Source organism: Pelophylax lessonae, assembly GCF_965119305.1.
Source record: "Pelophylax lessonae genome assembly, chromosome: 1".
NCBI classification, from domain to species: Eukaryota; Metazoa; Chordata; class Amphibia; order Anura; family Ranidae; genus Pelophylax; species Pelophylax lessonae.
The window spans coordinates 488,780,575-488,801,780 of record NC_138768.1 but is presented as its reverse complement, the minus strand read 5'-3'; the positions used below and the strand labels follow the sequence as shown (position 1 = coordinate 488,801,780).

The 21,206-nt window shown below is 46.5% G+C and overlaps 1 protein-coding gene across 2 annotated transcripts in view; it reads right to left on the bottom strand.

Moving 5' to 3' along the window:
* The window catches only part of SH3GL1 (SH3 domain containing GRB2 like 1, endophilin A2), a 919,809-nt gene that overhangs the window by 211,267 nt on the left and 687,336 nt on the right, over positions 1–21,206 (bottom strand). For both annotated transcript variants that reach the window (XM_082263930.1, XM_082263931.1), the window contains exon 6: positions 6,405–6,563. In XM_082263930.1, coding sequence (XP_082120056.1) covers positions 6,405–6,563 — 159 coding nt within the window. The remainder of the gene's footprint in view (positions 1–6,404; positions 6,564–21,206) is intronic.

Sequence of the window (21,206 nt, the reverse complement as noted above, 5' to 3'; positions counted from 1 at the left end):
AGGGAGGTTTCTGGAGAACCGACAACACCAAATTAAGATCCCAGGGCGGCAAGGGCATGCGCACCGGAGGAGCCAGGTGCCGCACCCCCTGGATGAAATTCCGCACCAAAGAATGAGTAGCCAGTGGCCTCTGGAAGAAGATCGCCAATGCTGAAACCTGACCCTTGATTGTGCTCAAGGCCAGCTTCAGCTCAACCCCCCATTGCAGGAAGGCCAATATCCGAGCCACCGAGTAAGAACGTGGAGGAAACCCAAGGGATTCACACCACGCGATATAAGACTTCCATGTGCGATGATAGACCTTTCTGGAAGTCGCTTTCCTCGCTTTAATCAGAGTAGGGATAACTGAAGCAGACAAACCCCTGTCCTTCAGCACCTGGCTCTCAACAGCCAAGCCGTCAAAGCCAGCAATCGTAAAGCAGGATGGACGATCGGTCCCTGAGACGGCAGATCCTCCCTGAGAGGAAGTCGCCAAGGAGTGTCTGCGACCAGCCTGACCACGACGGCATATCAGGCCCGATGAGGCCAATCCGGAGTCACAAGGATGACTGGAATTTCCTCCGCCTCTATCCTGTGAAGAAGTTTCGGTGACAACTTGAGAGGAGGAAAGGCATACAGCAGCTGGTACTGCCCCCACAGAGTATTCAGTGTGTCTGCGGCGTCCGCCATAGGATCGCGGGCGCGGGCTACAACCCTCTGCCCCTTTCTGTTGCGCCGAGATGCCAACAGATCCACGTCCGGGGTGCCCCAATGAAGGCACAACTGGTGAAACACCTCTGTCTGAAGAGGCCATTCCCCTTGATCCAGGGTCTGACGGTTGAGAAAGTCCGCCTGTCAATTTTCCACACCCAGAACGTAAACTGCAGAAAGAGGCGGAACAAACTGTTCCGCCCAAAACCTGCCGGCCACTTCCACGGCCGCCAGAACACTCTTGGTGTCCCCTTGATGATTGACATAGGCCACGGCCGTGGCATTGTCCGACTGAATCCGAACCGAGCAGCCCTGAAGATGCTCGGTCCGGTGAACCAGGCAAAACCTGATCACTTTCAGTTCCAACACATTTATTGATAACCTGGATACTTTCGGAAAAAAGGGCTTCCCCTAACTGAGCATCGGAGACCGAGGCCCCCAAACCAGAAACTACCTGGTCCGCTCGCTCAGCCGGATCCGATTGTCCAGGGAATCGGAATTTCAGTTCCATTTTAGAAGAATCTCCTTTTGGAGAGTCCGCGTATGACACTGAGCCTGCGGAGACTCCGCACAGAAGAGGAGGTCATCCAGGTAGCCCAGGACCGATATGCCCCGCTGCCGCAACAACGCCAGGACTAGAGCCCAAACTTTTGTGAAGACCCAGAAAGCAGAGACGAGACCAAAGGGTAACGCCACAAACTGATAATGGTCCGCTCCCACCGCAAAACGTAGATACCGCTGGTGTCCTGCGTAAATGGGATGGTGAAGATAGGCACCCTCTATGGGCGCCCTTTGCATCCAGTGCTGCACTGCCCCCAACAGAGCCATTAGGCGATTCGGGGACAGTCACATATTGGAAGGGAAGAACCGCACAGGTAGAAGCGATCGCAACTCGATCTTGTGTTCCGACCGTGTGACCTCGTGAACCCATTTGTCTTGAATACTGTAGAGCCACGGGTCCGGGAACCGGCGAAGACATCCCACCACCCTTGATCTGGGTGAGGGCGCACCTTCAGGCTGAAGCGGTCTTATACTCAGGTCTGGAAGGACCGGATTTTTGCTTACCAGACCAGGGTCTCTTGAAACCCCCCGGGGGGGGGGGGGGCTTTGGAGGACTTTGCCTTATCGCCCGCCCCAGAGGAGCGAAAAAATTTCTTGTGAGCTGTAAAGGAAGGTCCCTGTCTGCGACGAGGTTCCTTACCTTTATTAGCCTGTGGTAGAAAGGTGCTCTTGCCCCCAGTGAGATCCTTAATAATCTCATCCAAGGTAGCACCAAACAGGTGATCCCCTGAAAGGGGAGATCAGTCAATGCTTTTTTGGAAGCCTGATCCGCCGACCAGCACTTTAACCATAGCATGCGCTGGAGGACCACTGCCGAGATCGACACACGCCCCAGCAATGGGGCAGCGTCCAGTGCGGCGTCACAAACTGTAGCCCCTGCACTATTTGCTCCAGCAACTCCAGCACGGCAGGAGGGAGACTTCTCCCATCCAGGTCATGGAGTAATAGCTTGGCCCATTCCGTCAATGTCTGTGAAACCAGAGCAATGGTAAACACTGGCCTTAGGGCCGATCCTGCCAGGGAGAATATGGAACGGGACACAGATTCCGCCCTACGGTCAACTGGATCCCGAAAGGACGGGGAATCCTCCACCGGGATAACTGTGGCTTTATTTAGTCTGGAAACCGGTGGATCCACCACAGGTGGCAGCGTCCATTTTTTAAGGAGGGACTCTTCAAACGGGTAGCGCCTAGCAATCCGTTTAGGCATCCCAGGGGGTCGTTTTGGATGAGCCCACTCGTCTTTAATAATATCATCAAAGCATTTGGGAAAGGGAAACACCTTTTCCACCTTAGAGGGCTTGCGAGTGCCAAAGGCAACTTCCGTCTGAACTGCCTCCACTGGTGCAACCTCCAGTTTTAGGGTCTCCCGGACTGAGATAATCAGTGCGTCCACCAGTGCTTTGTCCTGTGCTATGGCAGAGGCAGGAAGATCATCCTCACTGTCAGAGGGATGCGGGACATAAACCCTAAAGGAGGAACCCGCGGCAGCAGCGACCAGCTCAGGATCAGAGTCTGAGGTATCGGACGAGACAGGGGTGGGCGGGGGTTGTTTTTTAGCCACAGGCCACCTCCACCCGGGACACAAATGACTCCAGGACTGCTGAAAGCGAATCAATGGTGAGTGGAGAATCGGAGGGCCCTGCGGCCACCTCGAGGGGATCAGATGGGGACTCATGTGCAGCAGGGTCCATGGCAATGCCAGGGAAACCTGTCAGCAAAAAATGACAAAATGAAAAAAAAAAAAAAAAAGAATCCCCCAGCGCTAAAGCGCCCCCAGTGGTCACGTGCTCGAGACCCCCGCAGAGAGAGAGAAGAGAGAGAAGAGAGACCCCAAAAAGACTCACCACTTGATGCACCAGAGTTCAAACCAGGACTGCTCTCATCGCTGTCTGACAGGAAGTCTTTTGTGGAGTGATTTTCCCGGGTCTAGCGAGGGGCCACGCCCTTGGTGATTACTACAGCTGCTCAGCTCTCAAGCAGGACGAGCTGGGTGTACCAAGATGGCCGCCTCCATGCAGAGCACATGTATGCTACAACAAAATGGCGGCCCCGCGCGGTCCGCGGAAAAATGGCGGCCCGTGCGGTCCGCAGTGCCAAAAAGGGGACCCCCGCGTGCCTACCCACAGATCGATTGGTGGATGGACCTGAAGGCACAGGTAGTAACCCCCCCGCACGATCGTTTAGGGCAACACCGGCGGCGCACCCCACCGCCCCCCTATGCGGTCTGTAACCCAGATTGAAGGAGGGGGCAGATAGGTGGGGGGTGCATAACAGGACAGAGGGGAACCCGGGATCATGAGGGTCCGACCATCCCAGGGAGGGGCCCGCGTCCACCCCAAAACTCGTCAGGGGGAGAGGGTGAACATTCTACTCACCATACCGGAACAGGCGGGCGCCAACTCCTGACAGAACCCCTCTCCACCGAGGTGGGGGGGCTGTCGGCCAACACAGACGCCGCGACTCAGATTCAGACTGGTCGTAGGCAACCTGGCGAGACGTTTAACTCGTGGGGCCAGTCCCCGTCCAGCGGGACTATGTCGCGGCTGACCCAGCGTGGAGCTAGGGCCTGCACGCGCTCGTAGGCCGGCTGGGGTGACCACCGGATCTCAACATCCAGCCCGTCGCCCAGATCCAGCATAATTGCTTGAAGATCTCACAGGAACAAACTGGGGAAAAAAAGCTAACTAAAGAAGATTTATCTAAAAAAAGCTTGCCAGGACCAGAGATCCCAGCAAGGAACTTAGGTCCTTACTCCTGACTAGGCAGAAAAAAACTGACATCCTGTAGCAGGGAGAGAGAGGATATACCCCCTGGGACTGTCCATAAGGTGTGGCCAGAACTTTTTTCCTGCCTAGTGTCCTACTCCTGTAGGGGGCAGTATATCCCTACTGATATTAATCAAGAAGTCTGCGTCTGTCAATGAGCGACAGAGAAAACTTATTTTTAAAACACAGTCACTGCACTATGGGTGAGGAGTGTCTTAGGTAGAAATGCATCCGCATCTGTGGTGTCACTGGAAAAAAAAAAAAAAAAAAGAACATCTCTGAATCCTTGGTGTCACTGAAAGAAAAAATTCCCTGAATTGGTGGTTTCACTTGGAAGGACAAATGTCTTTGTGCCCGTGTTTTTTTTTTTTTAATTTCAAAAAAGTTGTCCCTGCGTCCATCATATATGATGTGCACTAGTAAATTTAGGGGCTTGGGTGGAAGGAAGCTGGCAGTGGGGTACAGGGGGGATGAAGATGTCAGGGGGTGGGATGGTAGGAAGCTGACAGGGGGGATAAAGATGACAGGGGTGGTATGGTAGGAAGCTCACAGCGGGGTAAAGGGGGGGATGAAGATGACAGGGGGTAGGATTGTATGAATCTGATGGGGGATGAAAATGACAGGCAGTGGGATGGTAGGAAGCTGACAGTGGGGATGAAGATGACAGGGGGTGGGATGGTAGGAAGCTGACAGTGGGGTACAGGGGGGGATGAAGATGACGGGGTGGGATGGTAGGAAGCTGACAGTGGGGATGAAGATGACAGTGGTTGGGATGGTAGGAAGCTGACAGTGGGGTACAGGGGGGGATGAAGATGACAAGGGGTGGGATGGTAGGAAGCTGAGGGGGGAATGAAGATGACAGGGGGTGGGGTGGTGGGAAGCTGACAGTGGGGTACAGGGGGGTGAAGATGACAAGGGGTGGAGTGGTAGGAAGCTGATAGTGGGGTACAGGTGGATGAAGAGGTCAAGGGGTGGGATGGTAGGAAGCCGACAGTGGGTTACAAGGGGATGAAGATGTAAGGGAGAGGGATGGACGGAAGCTGACAGGGGGGATTAGGATGACAGGAGGTGGGGTGGTAGGAAGCTGACAGTGGGGTACAGGGGGGATGAAGAGGACAGGGGGTGGGGTGGCAGAAAGCTGACAGGGGGTGGGGTGGTAGGAATCCGACAGTGGGTTACAGGTAGGATGAAGATAAAAGTATGATGACAGGAGGGAGGGTGGTGGGATGCCAGGAACAGGAGGATGAGGAGGATAATGATAATGACAGGGCCACAGTAGGTGGCATCATATGATGGATGGCATACATATTGTCAGGGTTGTGAAGGTGCCCTCGGTCATGGAGTTAAATCATGGGATGCTGTCAGTGTCGGGCAGCAGGACCATCATGCAGTACCTTTAGACTCCGGCAAACTGTCTCCCTGATGATCGCTACTCCTTCTCTGGCAGGTCCTCCACTACGGCTGTCCATCCTGGAGAGATCAGGGAGCTGCTCAGTCACAGTGGCTATTATGTGGGCTCTGCACATAGCAGGAGATCAGCAGAGCGTAGGAGAAGGGGAGGAGTCGGGGGAGGAGAGCACATGGAACCACCCACTGATCCAACAGCTGAGGTCATCGGCGCATGCACTCTGAAGGATTGGCCACACATGCCCTGTCACACAGCCAGAGTCTGTGGACCCGAAGGAAGATCAGGAGAAGATGGACGCTGCACTGGAGGGCTTAGTTTTCAGGTACGTTTTTCATAATGTGCTAGTATGCGAAACATTAGTGAGACCTGCCAACCACAGTGATGAAAGTGTTAAGGCCAGCCGTGACAGTGGCGGCAGTCTTAACACTTTTATCAACTTTGCATGAGATCTTTGTGATCTCCGCTCTGAGAGGAAGTTGCATCATTTTAATAGGTCACTTCCAGCCACAAAGGAGGGAAGAATAGTGACACTGACAGGATTCCATTTACAGGGATTGGTTCTGTAAGCAACACCTTAATTTCCGTCAGTGCCCCTCCCGAGATTAGATTCTGGATTCACCCCTGCCATGATCTGGATAAATGAGAACTGTCACAGACATTAAATGTGAGCTGATCCTTCTCTAGCGCCAAGATATAAACTAGGAGGGCTAATTACTTTCCCTGAGATAACACGTGAAGTGTTCACAAAACATTGAACAGCTTTGGATTTCTGACATGAAGGTTTTTTTTTTTGCATTTGTCGAAAAGATATAACAAAAATGCTTTCAATTGAATATTTAACAGAACAAAACAAAGTAATAGAAGTCCATTGTTATTGATTAAATACACTTTAAATATGACAGATTTTTACATTAAAAATACATATGCTAACCATATTAATCATGCTGAATAAATTATTATGCTAACCATAATACGTACATCAGTATCCAGGAGGTTAACCATGCTTGTCTCTGCTACATCTTTATACTCAACAAACTTTTCCAAAGCTTGTCGCAACTCCTCATCTGGTATTTTCCCCTGACGTTTTTTTTTGTAGTCATAATCCAACCTACGACCTTCAAGTTTCTTCAAGTGATGCTGGGAAAATGGAGACAATTTTACAATTAAAGGAGGCATTCTGGTTCAGGGGAATGACTTGCAAATGAGTTTCTAACCCCAAAATAAAAACGTCTGTCTGCATGCAATCCCCTTTCCTACTTCAGCAAGTCATAGGTGCAATGACAGTTGTTCATTAGAGTAATTTCTCATTATACCACAAACATACCTCCCTGTTCTTGGAGTGACCTCACTTTTTTCAAATGTCACTCCATAATAAAAATAATGCAAAACATGAACATTACATTTTTATATACATTTATGTTAAAGCAATATTAAAGTGTCAGTAAACCCACATCATGAAAATTTGTCAGTACATAGTGTATGCATGCTGCTCATACTCACTCACTATGGGGTCCATTTTTCTGTATTCTGCAAAAAACCTGGTTGATCCTGCTTGTTCACTATACACCACACCCCTTCCCCTCCTCTCTGCTGCAGTCTAAGATTGTGTAGACCAGCCGATGAAATATTTACTGGGCATGCTCCAGTTTCAGTTTTCATTTGAGTTCAAATACATATTTGTATGATGTTAAAAACATTTATTTGATATTATGTATTCTTTCTTTGTATTTCAAAGGCTCTTTTGTCCCCCTCCCCCCCTTTTTTTTTTTTGAACATGTGATAGAGTTGCATCACGATACCTCTATATCAATTATGAAAAAGGGTACTTAATTTTTTATTAAAATAAATACAATGCATTATACATATACAGAGATGGAATAATGTAATTCAAACAGTGTGTGTTAAGTATCACTTTAAACCCCAAACCAAAAATATATTCTATTGCAGCTTATCATTCATTAGATCTGCTGGCAGCATTAATTCTTTTTTGTAGGCTTTTTTCCCCTCTGGTATCACCTAGTTATCCAGTCAGTAACACACTTAGAGTGCCTACACTCTGGATGAAGCATCAACAGACACCTTTGGACAGCAGCATTGTCAGTATGATACACCAACAAATTCAAGCCAATATCCAGCTAACACTTTTTTTTTTTAGGCAGTTTTGTTCCTTTTGGGATAACTGCTTCACTTAAATAAAAGCTGTACTGTAAGCACCTGTCAGTGTGAAAAGGTTTATCTCAACTGTAACTGCTGCATCTGCAGGATCACCTGGTGAAAAAAAAAAAAAAAAAAAGTCTAAAAAAATAAAAAAAAAATCCAGCCATCACATTTAAGCATTAGTGATCTGCAATTTAACCACTTCTGGACCAGGTTTTACCCCCTTAATGAACAGGCCATTTTTTTGCATTTTGGCATTGCATGACTAACTGGTAATTGTTGTACCCAAACTAAATTGAGGTCCTTTTTTTCCCCACAAATAGAGCTTTCTTTTGGTAGTATTTGATCACCTCAGGGGTTTTTATTTTTTGTGTTATAAGGCTCGGTTCACACTGATGCGATGCGGGAAGGCTGCGAATTCGCAGCCTGTTCCCGCATCGCACACGGACCCCCGGCAGTTCACACTGCCATATGCGATTCGCTGGGGGTGTCAATGTAATCTTAACGACACCCCCAGTTTGATCGCATATCGCAGTGCGATCGTGCAGTTCGCACAGGATCGGATCGCACAAGTGTGAACCGCTGTGCGATCCGATCCTGATGCGGCAGCAAAAATGCCTCCTGTGCGTGTTTGCTGCGGGTGCGATGCGAATTTAGCCATACAAACTGTATGGCTAAACTCGCACCGCACAGCTGATCGCATGTCATGTCGGAGCAGTGCGCTCCGACATGACATGCGAACCCCGCACACGCAGTAGTGTGAACCGGGGCTAAATGAAAAAAGACCAAAAAGTGAGAAAAAATTAAATGATCTACTTTTTCTTATAAAAAAATATCCAATACAGTCAATTTTTGTCATATATTATAGGCCAAAATGTATTTAGCTACAGGTCTGCAATAAAAAAAAAATCTCAATAAGTGTATATTTATTGGTTTGCGCAAAAGTTATAGCGTCTACAAACTATGGTGTATATACTGGAATTTACACAGCTTTTACTTTCTGACTGCCTATCTCACTTCTTGAAGTGCTAAAATGGCAGGGCAGTACAACCCCCCCCCCCCCAAATGACCCCTTTTTGGAAAGTGGACACCCCAAGGAATTTCCTGAGAGGCATGTTGAGCCTCTTGAATATTTCATTTTTTTTGTCACAGGTATTCAAAAAAATATCAAAAGTTTTTTTTTTTTTTATTTACACAAAGTTGTCATTGAAATTATATATATTGCTCAGGCATGCCATGGGTATATGTGGAATTACTGCTTGGACCTTGATGAAGGCGACATACCCTAAAAGCTTGTCCTGAAAAATTGTATGATAGTGCAAATAAAAAAAGTATCACGGACAGTACTCAATTTGTCTCTGTCGCAAGTGCACTAATACGGCTACAATCACCTCAAGAATCACATCCCAAAATACATTCTGCTGCATCTCCTGAGTATGGCTGTACCACATGTGTGAGACTTTTTGGTAGTATAGCCGCGTACAGGACCCTGAAAACCAATCACTGCCTTCAGGCTTTCAAAGGGCATAAATTGTTGATTTCACTCCTCATTACCTATCACAGTTTTGGAGGCCATGAAATGCCAAGATAGCACATCCCCCCACATTACCCCTTTTCGGAAAGTAGACACAATAAGCTATTTTCTGAGAGGCATGTTGAGTCCATGGACTATTTTATATTTTGCCACAATTTTTGGGAAAATGACAAATTATTATTTTTTTTTTTTTTTACACAAAGTTGTCATTTAAATGATATAATATTCAAACATGCCATGGGTATATGTGAAATGACACCCCAAAATACATTCCGCTACTTCTCCTGAGTATGGAGATACCACATTTGAGACTTTTTGGCAGTCTACCCCCGTACATACAATCAGAAAAGGTGGCTAGATACGCAGTGGTTTTTTTTACTGCATAAATTGTTGATTTCACTCCTCATTACCTATCACAGTTTTGGAGGCCATGAAATGCCAAGATAGCACATCCCCCCACATTACCCCTTTTCGGAAAGTAGACACAATAAGCTATTTTCTGAGAGGCATGTTGAGTCCATGGACTATTTTATATTTTGCCACAATTTTTGGGAAAATGACAAATTATTATTTTTTTTTTTTTTTACACAAAGTTGTCATTTAAATGATATAATATACAAACATGCCATGGGTATATGTGAAATGACACCCCAAAATACATTCCACTACTTCTCCTGAGTATGGAGATACCACATTTGAGACTTTTTGGCAGTCTACCCCCGTACAGGCCCCCCGAAATCCAATCATCGCCTTCAGGCTTTCTAAGGGCGTAAATTGTTGATGTCACTCCTCACTACCTATCACAGTTTCAGAGGCCATGAAATGCCAAGACAGCACTAAACCCCCCCAAATTACCCCTTTTGGAAAGCAGATACCCTAAGCTATTTGATGAGAGGCATGTTGAGTGTTTTGCAGATCTTGCTTTTTGTCAAAGTTTTGAAAATTGAAAAAAAATAAAAATAAAAAAGGGATTTTTGACTTCCCTTAACCACTTGCCGACTGCCTAACGCAGATCTACGTCGGCAGTCAGCCCCTCACAGGCAAATCGACGTAGGTCTACGTCGCTAGCCTGTGAGGGTCTAGGGAGCGAGCGCGCACCCCCGCGCGTGTGACCGGCGGACCCGATGTTCCCCGGTCACTCTGTGATCATCGGAACATCGGGTCCGCCGGTCACACGCGAGTTGCATCACGATACCTCTATATCAATTATGAAAAAGGGTACTTAATTTTTTATTAAAATAAATACAATGCATTATACATATACAGTCACTGCCTTTCATTCTCCCCGGTGTATGAAGGATGATCATACGGTTCTACTATGTAGAACCGTTGATCACTCTTCATACATTTGAAGCCACAGCCAATCACAGTAGAAAGCACGCCCCTAGGGACACACACAGCCCCTCCCTCTCAAATAAAGTTAACCCCTTCACTACCAGTGTATTTTTACAGTAACAGTGCATTTGTATAGCACTGATTACTGTAGTAATGTCATTGGTAACCCCAAAAGTGTCAAAAATGTCAGTCAAGGGTCCGATCTGTCCGCCGCAATGTCGCAGTACCGCAAAAAAAAAAAAAAAAAAATCGCAGATCGCCGCCATTACGTGTTAAAAAAAAAAACAACAAAAATGACAAAAATCTTTCCCTTTGTTAGTAAACGCGATAACTTTTGCGCAAACCAATCAAAATATGCTTTTTGCGATTTTTTTTTACCAAACATAGGTAGCATAAAACAAATTGGCCGAAATGTTAAAAAATTTTGATTTTTACATTTTTTGGGGGGAATTTCATATAAAAAAATGTGAAAAATATTGCTTTTTTGCAAAATTGACGCTATTTTTTTGTTTATAGCGCGTGATCAAAAAATCGCACAGGTGATCAAATACCACCAAAAGAAAGCTCTCTTTGTGGGAAAAAAAGGACGCCAAATTCGTTTAGATACAGCGTCGCACGACCGCGCAATTGTCCGTTAAAGTCACGCAGTGCCGAATCGCAAAATACCCCCTGGTCAGGAAGGGGGTAAAATCTTCCGGGGCTTAAGTGGTTAAAATCTACTTCTCTGATGTTAATTGACAGACACAGATACTGGTATCCATAACCATTGGGTTATACTGCTCCCTACAGGAGTAGGACACTAGGCAGAAAAGAATTCTGGCTACACCCATGTTTTGTTACAACCAGTGTCAGGAGAATTTTACCTCCACAGAGGGGTGAGTGCTGAGTCCGTCAATAAACATTTACGGTAAGTCAAAAATCCAATTTTCTCTTTCGTTCATTAACAGGCACAGCTTCTGACATCCATAACCATTGAGACTTCCCAAAGCAGTGTTAAACACTTGAGAGAAGAGAAGGCGTAAACCAGATGATACTGACCCTACGGGGCCACCAGCGCATCTGTGGCATCCGCCAGAGGATCCCTTGACAGAGCCACCAACCTCTGCACCTTTCTGTTGAGCCGAGACGCCAACAGATACACCTTGGGAGTGCCCCACTGGAGACACAGCTGATGAAACACTTCCGGGTGAAGGGACCACTCCCCATGGTCCAACGCCTGGCGAATGAGGTAATCCGCCTGCCAATTTTCCACCCCGAGAATGTGTATGGCGGAGAGAGCCGGAACGAACCGTTCTGCCCACCTTAGAATGCTGGCTACCTCCAGAGCCGCCAGGACACTTCTTGTGCCCACTTAGTGATTGACATAAGCCACGGCCGTGGCATTGTCCAATTGAATGCGCACTGGACAACCCTAAAGATGACCCGTCCAATGATCCAGACACTGATAGACTCTGATCACTCGAAGTTCCAAGATATTGATTGGAAGTCTGGTCTCTTTCAGCGTCCAGATCCCCTGAGCAGAATGCTTGCCGAGGACACATCCCCAGCTGGACAGGCTGGCATCCATGGTGATCACTGTCCAATACAAGGGGAGGAAGGATTTTCCCAGCCAAAGCACCGGAGAACGAAGCTACCATATCAGGGACTCCTTCCTGTCCCGACTCAGCCGGATCGGATTTCCAGAGACTGCGGAGTCTTGTCCCATTTGTTCACAATTTCCCTTTGCAGGGACCTCGTATGGAACTGTGCAAACAGAACCGCCCTGAAGGTAGACACCATCAGACCATTTGTTGGACAGCAGGAGTCGAAATTGCAGCCTTCAATTTCTGGAGTTTGCCAGAAGAAGGAGCACTCTGGCTAAGGCCGAGTCCAGAGTTAGGCCCAGATAGACCAGCTTTGTGGACAGAACCAGAGCAGACTTCTGAAAATTCAGAATCCAGCCGAACTCCCGCAGAGTTTGTATTGTGAGCTCCAGGTTCTCCACCAGAGCAGAGGAAGACCGTCCAAGTAGCCCCGTACTGCAATCCCCCACTGGCGTAGCAAAGATAGCACCGGGGCTAACACTTTTATGAAGACCCGAGGAGCAGATGCGAGACCAAAGGGTAACGCCACAAAGGAAGATTAGTCAAGGCCTATTTTGAAGTCTGATCCACAGGCCAGCACTTGAATCAAAAGACACGCCGAAGGACCACCGCCAAACCAGAGAGGCGAGACATCAGGGAAGTCAAATCCAAAGGGGCATCACAGATAAACTGCAGCCACTGGACCAGCTGGTCCGCCAGCTCGGCAAAGGCAGGGGAGAGCTGTTCCCCCCTCCAGGTCACGGTGCTACAGCTTAGCCCATTGGGTCAGCATTTGCAATGCTAGGGCAATGGTGAATACCGTACATATCCCCTATGGGCCTTGTGAAGGTGCAAATACCCGATGGAAGCTCAGTTCTCATGCCATTCTTTGACTCACTCTACTCTATCCCGTATAGACTTGGCATTGGGCTCTGACCTGACTTTCTCATTTCAACCTGAGGTCTCCTATTTGGTAAGAGGACTATCTGATCACTCTCCTATTCAGGTACAGCTGCACTTGCCCATGGTCAAACTCCCCACCCATTGGAAATTGAACCCCTTTTGGATCCCACTGTTTACCGACATAGAGCTTATTCAAACCCAAAGTGGGTAATTTTTGGCTGACAACAGACATTCTGCTGCTCCGGGTGTGGTATTGGATGCATTAAAGGCATTTAGAGCTGAAAATGATTTTCTGCAAGTTCCTAGCGCTGACAATCAGAAAAGGTGGCTAGATACGCAGTGGTTTTACCACTCTATAAAATAAGCGGATAACAAATGGTTCTTTAATGCACAGGCATACTTTGAGGGGGGGAGAAAGCAAGTCATATGCTCTCTTTAATATCTAAGGCGCAGAGGCCCTCCTCGGTGATGCATAGAATAGCGCTTCCCACAACTCCGGTGGTCACTGACACACCGTCCATATTGCAGGGGTTTGAAAAGTATAAAAAGATCCGGTACTGCCAGTGACACACCTCCATCCCTAATATCAATGTACAAAAAAAAGAGAAGGATGCCCTGGGACTTTAATTGAGGTGAACACAAGGGGGCCACTAGATATATAGTAAAATAAGTAGATTTATTGAAAATGGAACAATCGTCATTTATGGCCACATGTATATAACAAAAAGGTATATCATACATAAGTATATACATGCTTGCAAATACAGTAAAAAAGTGCATAATGGAAATAAAGCATCTTAAAACTCAATGCGCTTCGTGAGGACACAGCTCACTTCTTCAAGAGTAGATGGTCATAGACAGGTCTGAAAAGTACATAAAGTATCATTGTCAAATGTAAAAGTATACATCATAATGTCTAATGGAGTATAAAGACTCATGAAAGACCCTATGCTAGAGATACATACTAATTTGAGCCGAGACGAATAAAGTGACACTATGATCTTGAGGCAGTGGTGAAAGGTATGGTCCGGGAGATGGAGGTGTGGGGTGAAAGACATTCCAATGGGGAACAGGTGGGGGACAAATTAAACCAGTAGGTATTGAAAGATGTCCTTAAATGTCCATGTATGCTGCTGGAGCAAGTGTGTATAAGTACATTAGATACAAATAAACTACTGCATCACATGATAATGATAGCAGAGAGAAAAAAGTATCTGGTAAGTATATTAAAGTATAAATAAAATACTGCATCACATGATAATGATGACAGAAGGAAATTAATATCAATGAAATACCACAATGGTATAGCAGAAACATGGGTGTAAGGGCCAGAAAAGAAGAAAAAAGTGAGAAGAAAAATGGAAGAGAAAAAGAAAAAAAAAAAGGAGAAGAAGGAGAGAAAGAAAAGTGAAGTGACCAAAAAATAAACCACAGTGTCAAAGAGAAATAATGAATGAGACAGAGTGAATGAAAAAACGGTGTATAGGGGTAAAAACACCAAAGTAGGACCAAGGTGGTAGGTAATAGTACATGAGTGTCAAAAAGTGAATACCGACACATTATAGTGTAGCGATGTGGACACATGCATATTGCAGGGGTTCCGTTCATTTTTTATAGATGTCTACTCCTCCAAAGTGTCTTACGACCAGGAGGATCTGATTGATTTTATGAATGGGATGCACCTTCCAACTATTGCAGCTAGGGATAAGAAACGCTTAATCGCTCTCCTTACCTTGGAAAAATTACAGGAGGCCTTAGCCACATTCCCCAATTCCAAAGCTCTGGGTGCAGATGGAATCCCGATGGAATTCTATAAAAAGTTCAGTGGGATTCTTTTTCCAGACCTGGTTAAAACGATTATGGCTTCCCATAAAGGAAGATTATTGCCTTCATCTATGTAGGAGGCGGTGGTGGTTATACTTTTGAAGCCTGGGAAGGATCTGGATCAACTTGAATCATATAGGCCCATCTCGCTCCTAACTACTGATATAAAATTGCTCACTAAAGTCCTAAGATGCGCCTGTCTAAGGTTATTGCCAAGATTAAACATCGGGATCAGTCGGGGTTTATACCCAACCGCTCCACTGCAATTCATTTACATAAATTATATGCAAACATGCCCACAGACAACCAGGGTCACAGAGCGATATTATCGCTCAACGCCGCTAAGGCATTTGATAGTGTGAAGTGGTAGTATCTCTGGGTGGTACTTGAGAAATTTGGTCTGGGTGACACTCTTATTTAATGGATTAAGCTGCTGTATAGGGCTCTGACTGCTTGCATTCGGATAAATAATATGCTAATATGCTATCGTCTCCATTTGCTCTTCACAGAGGAATGAGACAGGGGTGTCCATTGTCTCCCCTTCTTTTTGCTTTGACTGTGGAGCCCTTGGCAGCGGCTATAAGAGCAGACCCCACGATACACGGGTTTAAGAGGGGCCTTGGGGAAGACAAAATAGCGTTGTACGCGGATGATGACCTAATTTTCCTAGTTGATACCGCTGAATCTTTAACCAATCTGATGGCATTAATACGCAGTTTTGGATCCTTCTCAGGCTTCCCAATAAATTGGGATAAATCTACATTATTACCTTTGCATTCCCGTGCATTGCCTTTGCCACAGGTGGTTTCGCAGATTAAGATAGTGGAGCAGTTCCGGTACCTAGGGATAATAATCTCACCCTAACCTTGCTAATTATGTTAAGCTTAATGTTTCCCCATTACTACAGAAATTTAAAGAAAAAAATGATTTTTTCTGGGTTAAGTTGCCATTATCTGTGGTTGGGAGATGTAATTTAATTAAAATGATATGGAGCCCACAGTTTTGTTTTATGCGTGGCACAATGCTCCAACTTGGATCCCTATTCATATTTTCAAACGATTTAACACTATTTTCCGATCACTGATCTGGAAAAAACAAACCCCCCGCATCATACTGGAGACACTTCAGGAAGCAAAAGATTACGGTGGGCTGGTGGTACCTAATCCATTTTACTACTATTTGGCGGCTCAATTACAACATATTACGGGTTGGCTCACTCAGGACGCTTCTGATCCCATTTGGAATATTATGACCACGTTGCTATCTAATAATAATCTCATAGAGTTTATGGAAGCAGGCGAACTAGGAACTAGCTAAATTGGAGAATTTCTCAGTCTGAGCTAAATTTGGGGTGTGCTTTATTTATACCAGGGACATCTTCTGAAAGATTTCCAAACACTAAGGGAGGAATTTGGCCTTCCGAATACCCTTTTCTTCCAATATTTACAGCTGCGACATGCTCATCCCATCCTTCTTACGCGATTGGCTGCGTCGGTTATTAAAAAGGGGCAGATCTCCTCCTTGTATGGTTCTTTTTTGAACCAGATCTCAAAAGCTATGTCATTCAAATGTAGTGATAAGTGGTCGGAGGAATTAGGCCATATTTCTGAGGAGGAACAGGCTGGCATACTTAATAATGTCCTTAAGGCATCTCTTTCCTCATACCAAAAACGTACACAATTGTTTATTATACATCGTACCTACCGCACCCCACAAAAGTTACATAAATGGCACAGGAGGAATTCCCCTTTATGTCCAAGGTGTAAGATACACACAGGTACACTCCTACATATGTTATGGAAATGCCCAAAGTTGAACCGCTATTGGACAGAAGTGCTAAACTCAATATGATCTGGAATATCGCTCTTCCTATGGACCCAAAAATAAGCCTGCTGGGTTGGTTAGATGAAGAGCAGTTCCCATCGGTCGTACACACTGCTGTCATTAGAGTGCTATTTCTAGCTAGGAAGCTACTGGCAAGGAAATTGATATCGTCTGTAGCCCCCACACATGCAGAATGGGTAAAGGAAGTTAATGAGGTATTGCTAACGGAAAATCTTACATACAAAACAGAGGAAGTGTACAGAAATTCAAAAGTATATGGGATTCATGGCTTGATGTTCTTGGTTCCCCAGTTCACTTAGTTCCAAAAAGGGTTCTGGGAGGTGTGGCAACCTCCTTCTGAGAATGCGGTATGGGTTTGAGATGATAGAAGCTATCATGTAGAGAGTTGGCGCATTTGTCGTGATGCGATAGTTGTGCAGAGGCCACCAATCGGCAGTTAGTTGTTTTTTCCGTTTTTTTTTATGATTTTGTTTAAAGACAATAATTTGGTTGCCATTTCATTTTACCCAACTGTACCTTAGTGTGTATTTCTATAATGGAGTTAAATATGCCCCCTCGCTTTAGGTTTCTAATTTTTTCCTCATACAAATTAAAAATTACTACTGTGGGGTAAGGCAGTGGGTACAGTGATAGACAACCTAGGTTACCACTTCTGAGTGGAAGGATTTACTAAGACATGATTGCATATTTTGCTGTTAGCACTGTTAGAGGTATTGAGATGTACTAGGCTCATGTATCACGAACGAGATCCAGTTTGGAATGCAAATAATAATACATCTTCTTCTGAAGGTTGTAATACATGTCCTATGGTAACCACACAAGATGGATTTATTCTATTTTTTGCTCTTGTTTTGTTGTTTTTTTATTTATGTTATACAAGAAAGTTTTTCAATAAAAAAGATCCCATTAAAAAAAAAAAAAAAAAAGGTGAATACCGGCCTCATTGCCGAACCAGCCAGAGTGTACATAGTGCGGGCCTCAGCCGTTACTCACCATACCTTCTAGCAAATACCTTGGGGTGTCTACTTTCCGAAAGGGGTTCATTTGGGGGGGGGGGGGGGGTTTGTGCTATCTTGGCATGTCATGGCCTCCGAAACTGTGATAGGTAGTGAGGAGTAACATTAACAATTTACGCTCTTAGAAAGCCTGAAGGCGGTGATTGGTTTTCGAGGTCCTGTATGCTGCTAGACTGCCAAAAAGTCTCACACATGCGGTATCTCCGTACTCAGGAGAAGCAGCAGAATGTATTTTGGGGTGTCATTTCACATATAGCCATGGCATCTTTGAGAAATACATCATGTGACAACTTTGTATAAAAAACAAACATTTTTGTCATTTTCCTGAAACTTGTGGCAAAATATAAAATATTCCATTAATATTTTACATGCCTCTCAGCAAATAGCTTGGTGTACTTTCCAAAAAGAGGTCATTTGGGGGAGTGTCCTGGCATTTTATGCCCAATATTAGAAGCTTATGCCACACAACACCCACTCTTCTAACCACTTGAAAACCAAGCCTTTCTGATACTTTTTGTTTACATGAAAACATTTTATTTATTTATTTTTTTAACTAGAAATTACTTTGAGCCCCAAAACATTATACATTTTTTTAAAGCAGAGGCCCTACAGAACAAATTAGTGGGTGTTGCAATTTTGTTTGTCACACGGTATGTGCGCAGAGATTTTCCAAATGCAATATTTTGGGAAAAAACAGAATTTTTGTAAAATCTTACCGTAAAAATCGTTTCCCTGAGTCCTCTGACAGTGGCCGCCCACTCATTCAGTCTTCACCAATGGGTATTGATCTCTTATCCATAGGAGCAAGCTAGGCATAAGACTTGTTAAAAACAAAGTAATTTACATAGACACACCTATAGGGGCTGTCCCACTGGTCCAATACCCCCCTGCTATCAGCATTCCCAACTCAGTTTGGTAGCAAGCAGTTAAAGTCCAAAAGAACCCCACTAGAGGGGCGGCGACTGTCAGAGGACTCAGAGAAAGGAATTTTACGGTAAGATTTTACAAAAATTCAGTTTTCTCTTACGTCCTCTGACAGTCGCCGCCCACTCATTCAGTCTTCACCAATGGGATGTCCCAAAGCAGTGTAGACATGATGGGTGGGAAGCGCAGCCGTCACAAAGGCAACGCAGCACCCAGGTCAGAGAAAGGAACCTTATCTGAGCAGAAAAGGTAAAAACTCTGGGTAACAGAAAAGCTCAACTGGAGCAAACAACCCAGGAAACAAATAACCAAAGGGGAAAACAACCCCAAGAGACAGGGACAGGCAACGTCCTGCCCCCATCAAGGTACTGCGGCACACAGAACTTTGCGGCCAAAGGAGGCATCTGCTGATGCCAAAACATCAAGTTTGTAGAATTTGGAAAAGGTGTGCACGGACGACCAAGTCGCTGCCTTGCACACCTGGGCCACCGAAGTCTGATGTCGGGAAAGCCCAGGACGCACTCACCGCCCTGGTAGAGTGCACCTTGACAGAGAAGGGCGGAACCCGTTCCCTAATTGAATAGGCCTGTACAATCGTCTGTCTGATCCATTTTGAAATGGTTGCCGCAGACGCAACCATACCCTTCCGAGGGCCCTCGGTAAGGATGAAGAGAGAATTCAACTTCCTGAAGGATTCAGTGGACGACAGGTACACCCTGATCGCCCAGACTACATCCAAGGAATGCAAAGCAAACTCCTTAGGATGCTTAGGATTCACACACAGCGAAGGCAAGACAATATCCTCGTTAAGGTGAAAATCTGAAACCACCTTAGGAAGGAAAGATTGGTTAGGTTGCAAGACCACCTTATCCCTATGAACCACTAGGTAAGGGGAGCGGCAGGACAGAGCCGCCAACTCTGATACTCTGCGGGCAGATGTGATCGCCACCAGAAAGGCAACCTTTCGTGACAGCACAGGCAGAGAAATCTCCCTGATGTTCTCAAAGGGAGGACGTTGCAAAACTGACAAGACCAAATTCAGGTCCCAAGGAGGTAAAGGCGCTCTCCTAGGAGGAGCCAAATGACGCACCCCTTGAATAAAGGTGCGTATCAAAGAGTTTGACGCCAAGGGGCACTGGAAAAGGATAGCCAGTGCCGACAACTGACCCTTAATTCAGCGCAAGACGCTGGTCCACACCAGTTTGCAGGAAGGCCAGTACCCTCGCCCCCGAAAAGGAGCGAGGATGGAAGCCCCTGGACTCACACCAGGCAAAATATGCCTTCCGGGTATGGTAATAGATCTTACCGGACGATGCCTTCCTAGCCTTAAGCAGGGTAGGAATGACCACGGACGAGAGACCTCGATCTCTCAAGACCTGGCTTTCAACAGCCACGCCATTAAAGCCAGCGACCATAAAGCAGGATGGAAGATCGGCCCCTGAGACAGCAGATCGTCCCGCAACGGAAGCCGCTAGGGAGACCCGACGACCAGTTGCATGATGTCCGCGTACCAAGACCGGCGCGGCCAGTCCGGGGCCACCAGAATCACCAACTTTGGTTCCGAGACCAACCTGCGAAGGAACCTGGACAACAACTGAATCGGGGGGAAGGCATAAATCAGGCGATACTGATTCCATGGCACCACCAGCGATTTCAAGGCGTCTGCCAGAGGATCGCGCTTTCTTGCCACGAACCTTCCTACCTTGTTGTTTAGCCGGGATGCGAACAGATCCACATTCGGGGACCCCATCTCGCACACAGCATCTGAAACACCTCCAGGTGTAGGGACCATTAGGGGGAATGGTTCAGGGTCTGGCGGCTCAGAAATCGGCCTGCCAATTCTCCACACCCAGAATGTGAAGTGCTGAAATCGCCGGGACGTGTGTCTCGGCCCAAGACAGAATCTGGGTCACTTCCTGGGCCGCCCGGGCACTCCTGGTGCCCCCTTGGTGATTGATGTAAGCCACCGCAGTGGCATTGTTCGTCTGCACCCGCACAGGACGGCCCCGAAGATGATCTGACCAACGGAGCAAGCACAGTCTGATCGCTCGCAGTTCAAAGATATTTATCGGCAGGGAGGATTCCTCCTCAGACCAAGTGCCCTGGGCAGACATAGTGCCAAGAACGCCACCCCAGCCCGAAAGGGTGGCGTCTGTGGTGATCACCGTCCACAACAACGGCCGGAAAGACTTCCCCTCCGTCATGGACGGAGACTGGAGCCACCACAGAAGATCCTCTCTGGCTTGGCGACTCAAAGATATCCTCTTTTCCAAGGATTGAGGATGCCTGTCCCACCTGGCAAAGATTTCCGCTTGAAGAGATCGTGTGTGGAACTGTGCAAACGGTATCCCCTCGAAGGCTGACATCATCAATCCCAGGGACCGCATGCAGGTCCTGAGTGACGAGGATTCGCTGTCCCTGAGGGACCTGACCTCGGTCTGTAGAGTCAGGAGCTTGTCCTCCGGCAGAAACACTTTGGCTTGGGCGGAGTCCAGGACCATCCCCAAGTAGGGGAGACGAACCGACGGAGACAAAGTCGACTTCCGAAAGTTGATGGTCCACCCGAACTCCTGGAGCGTCTGAACCGTAGTGGACAGATCGCGTAGCAGGCTCTGACTGGCACTCAACCTTATTAGGAGATCGTCCAGATATCCCAAGATCACAACTCCCTGCGCCCGCA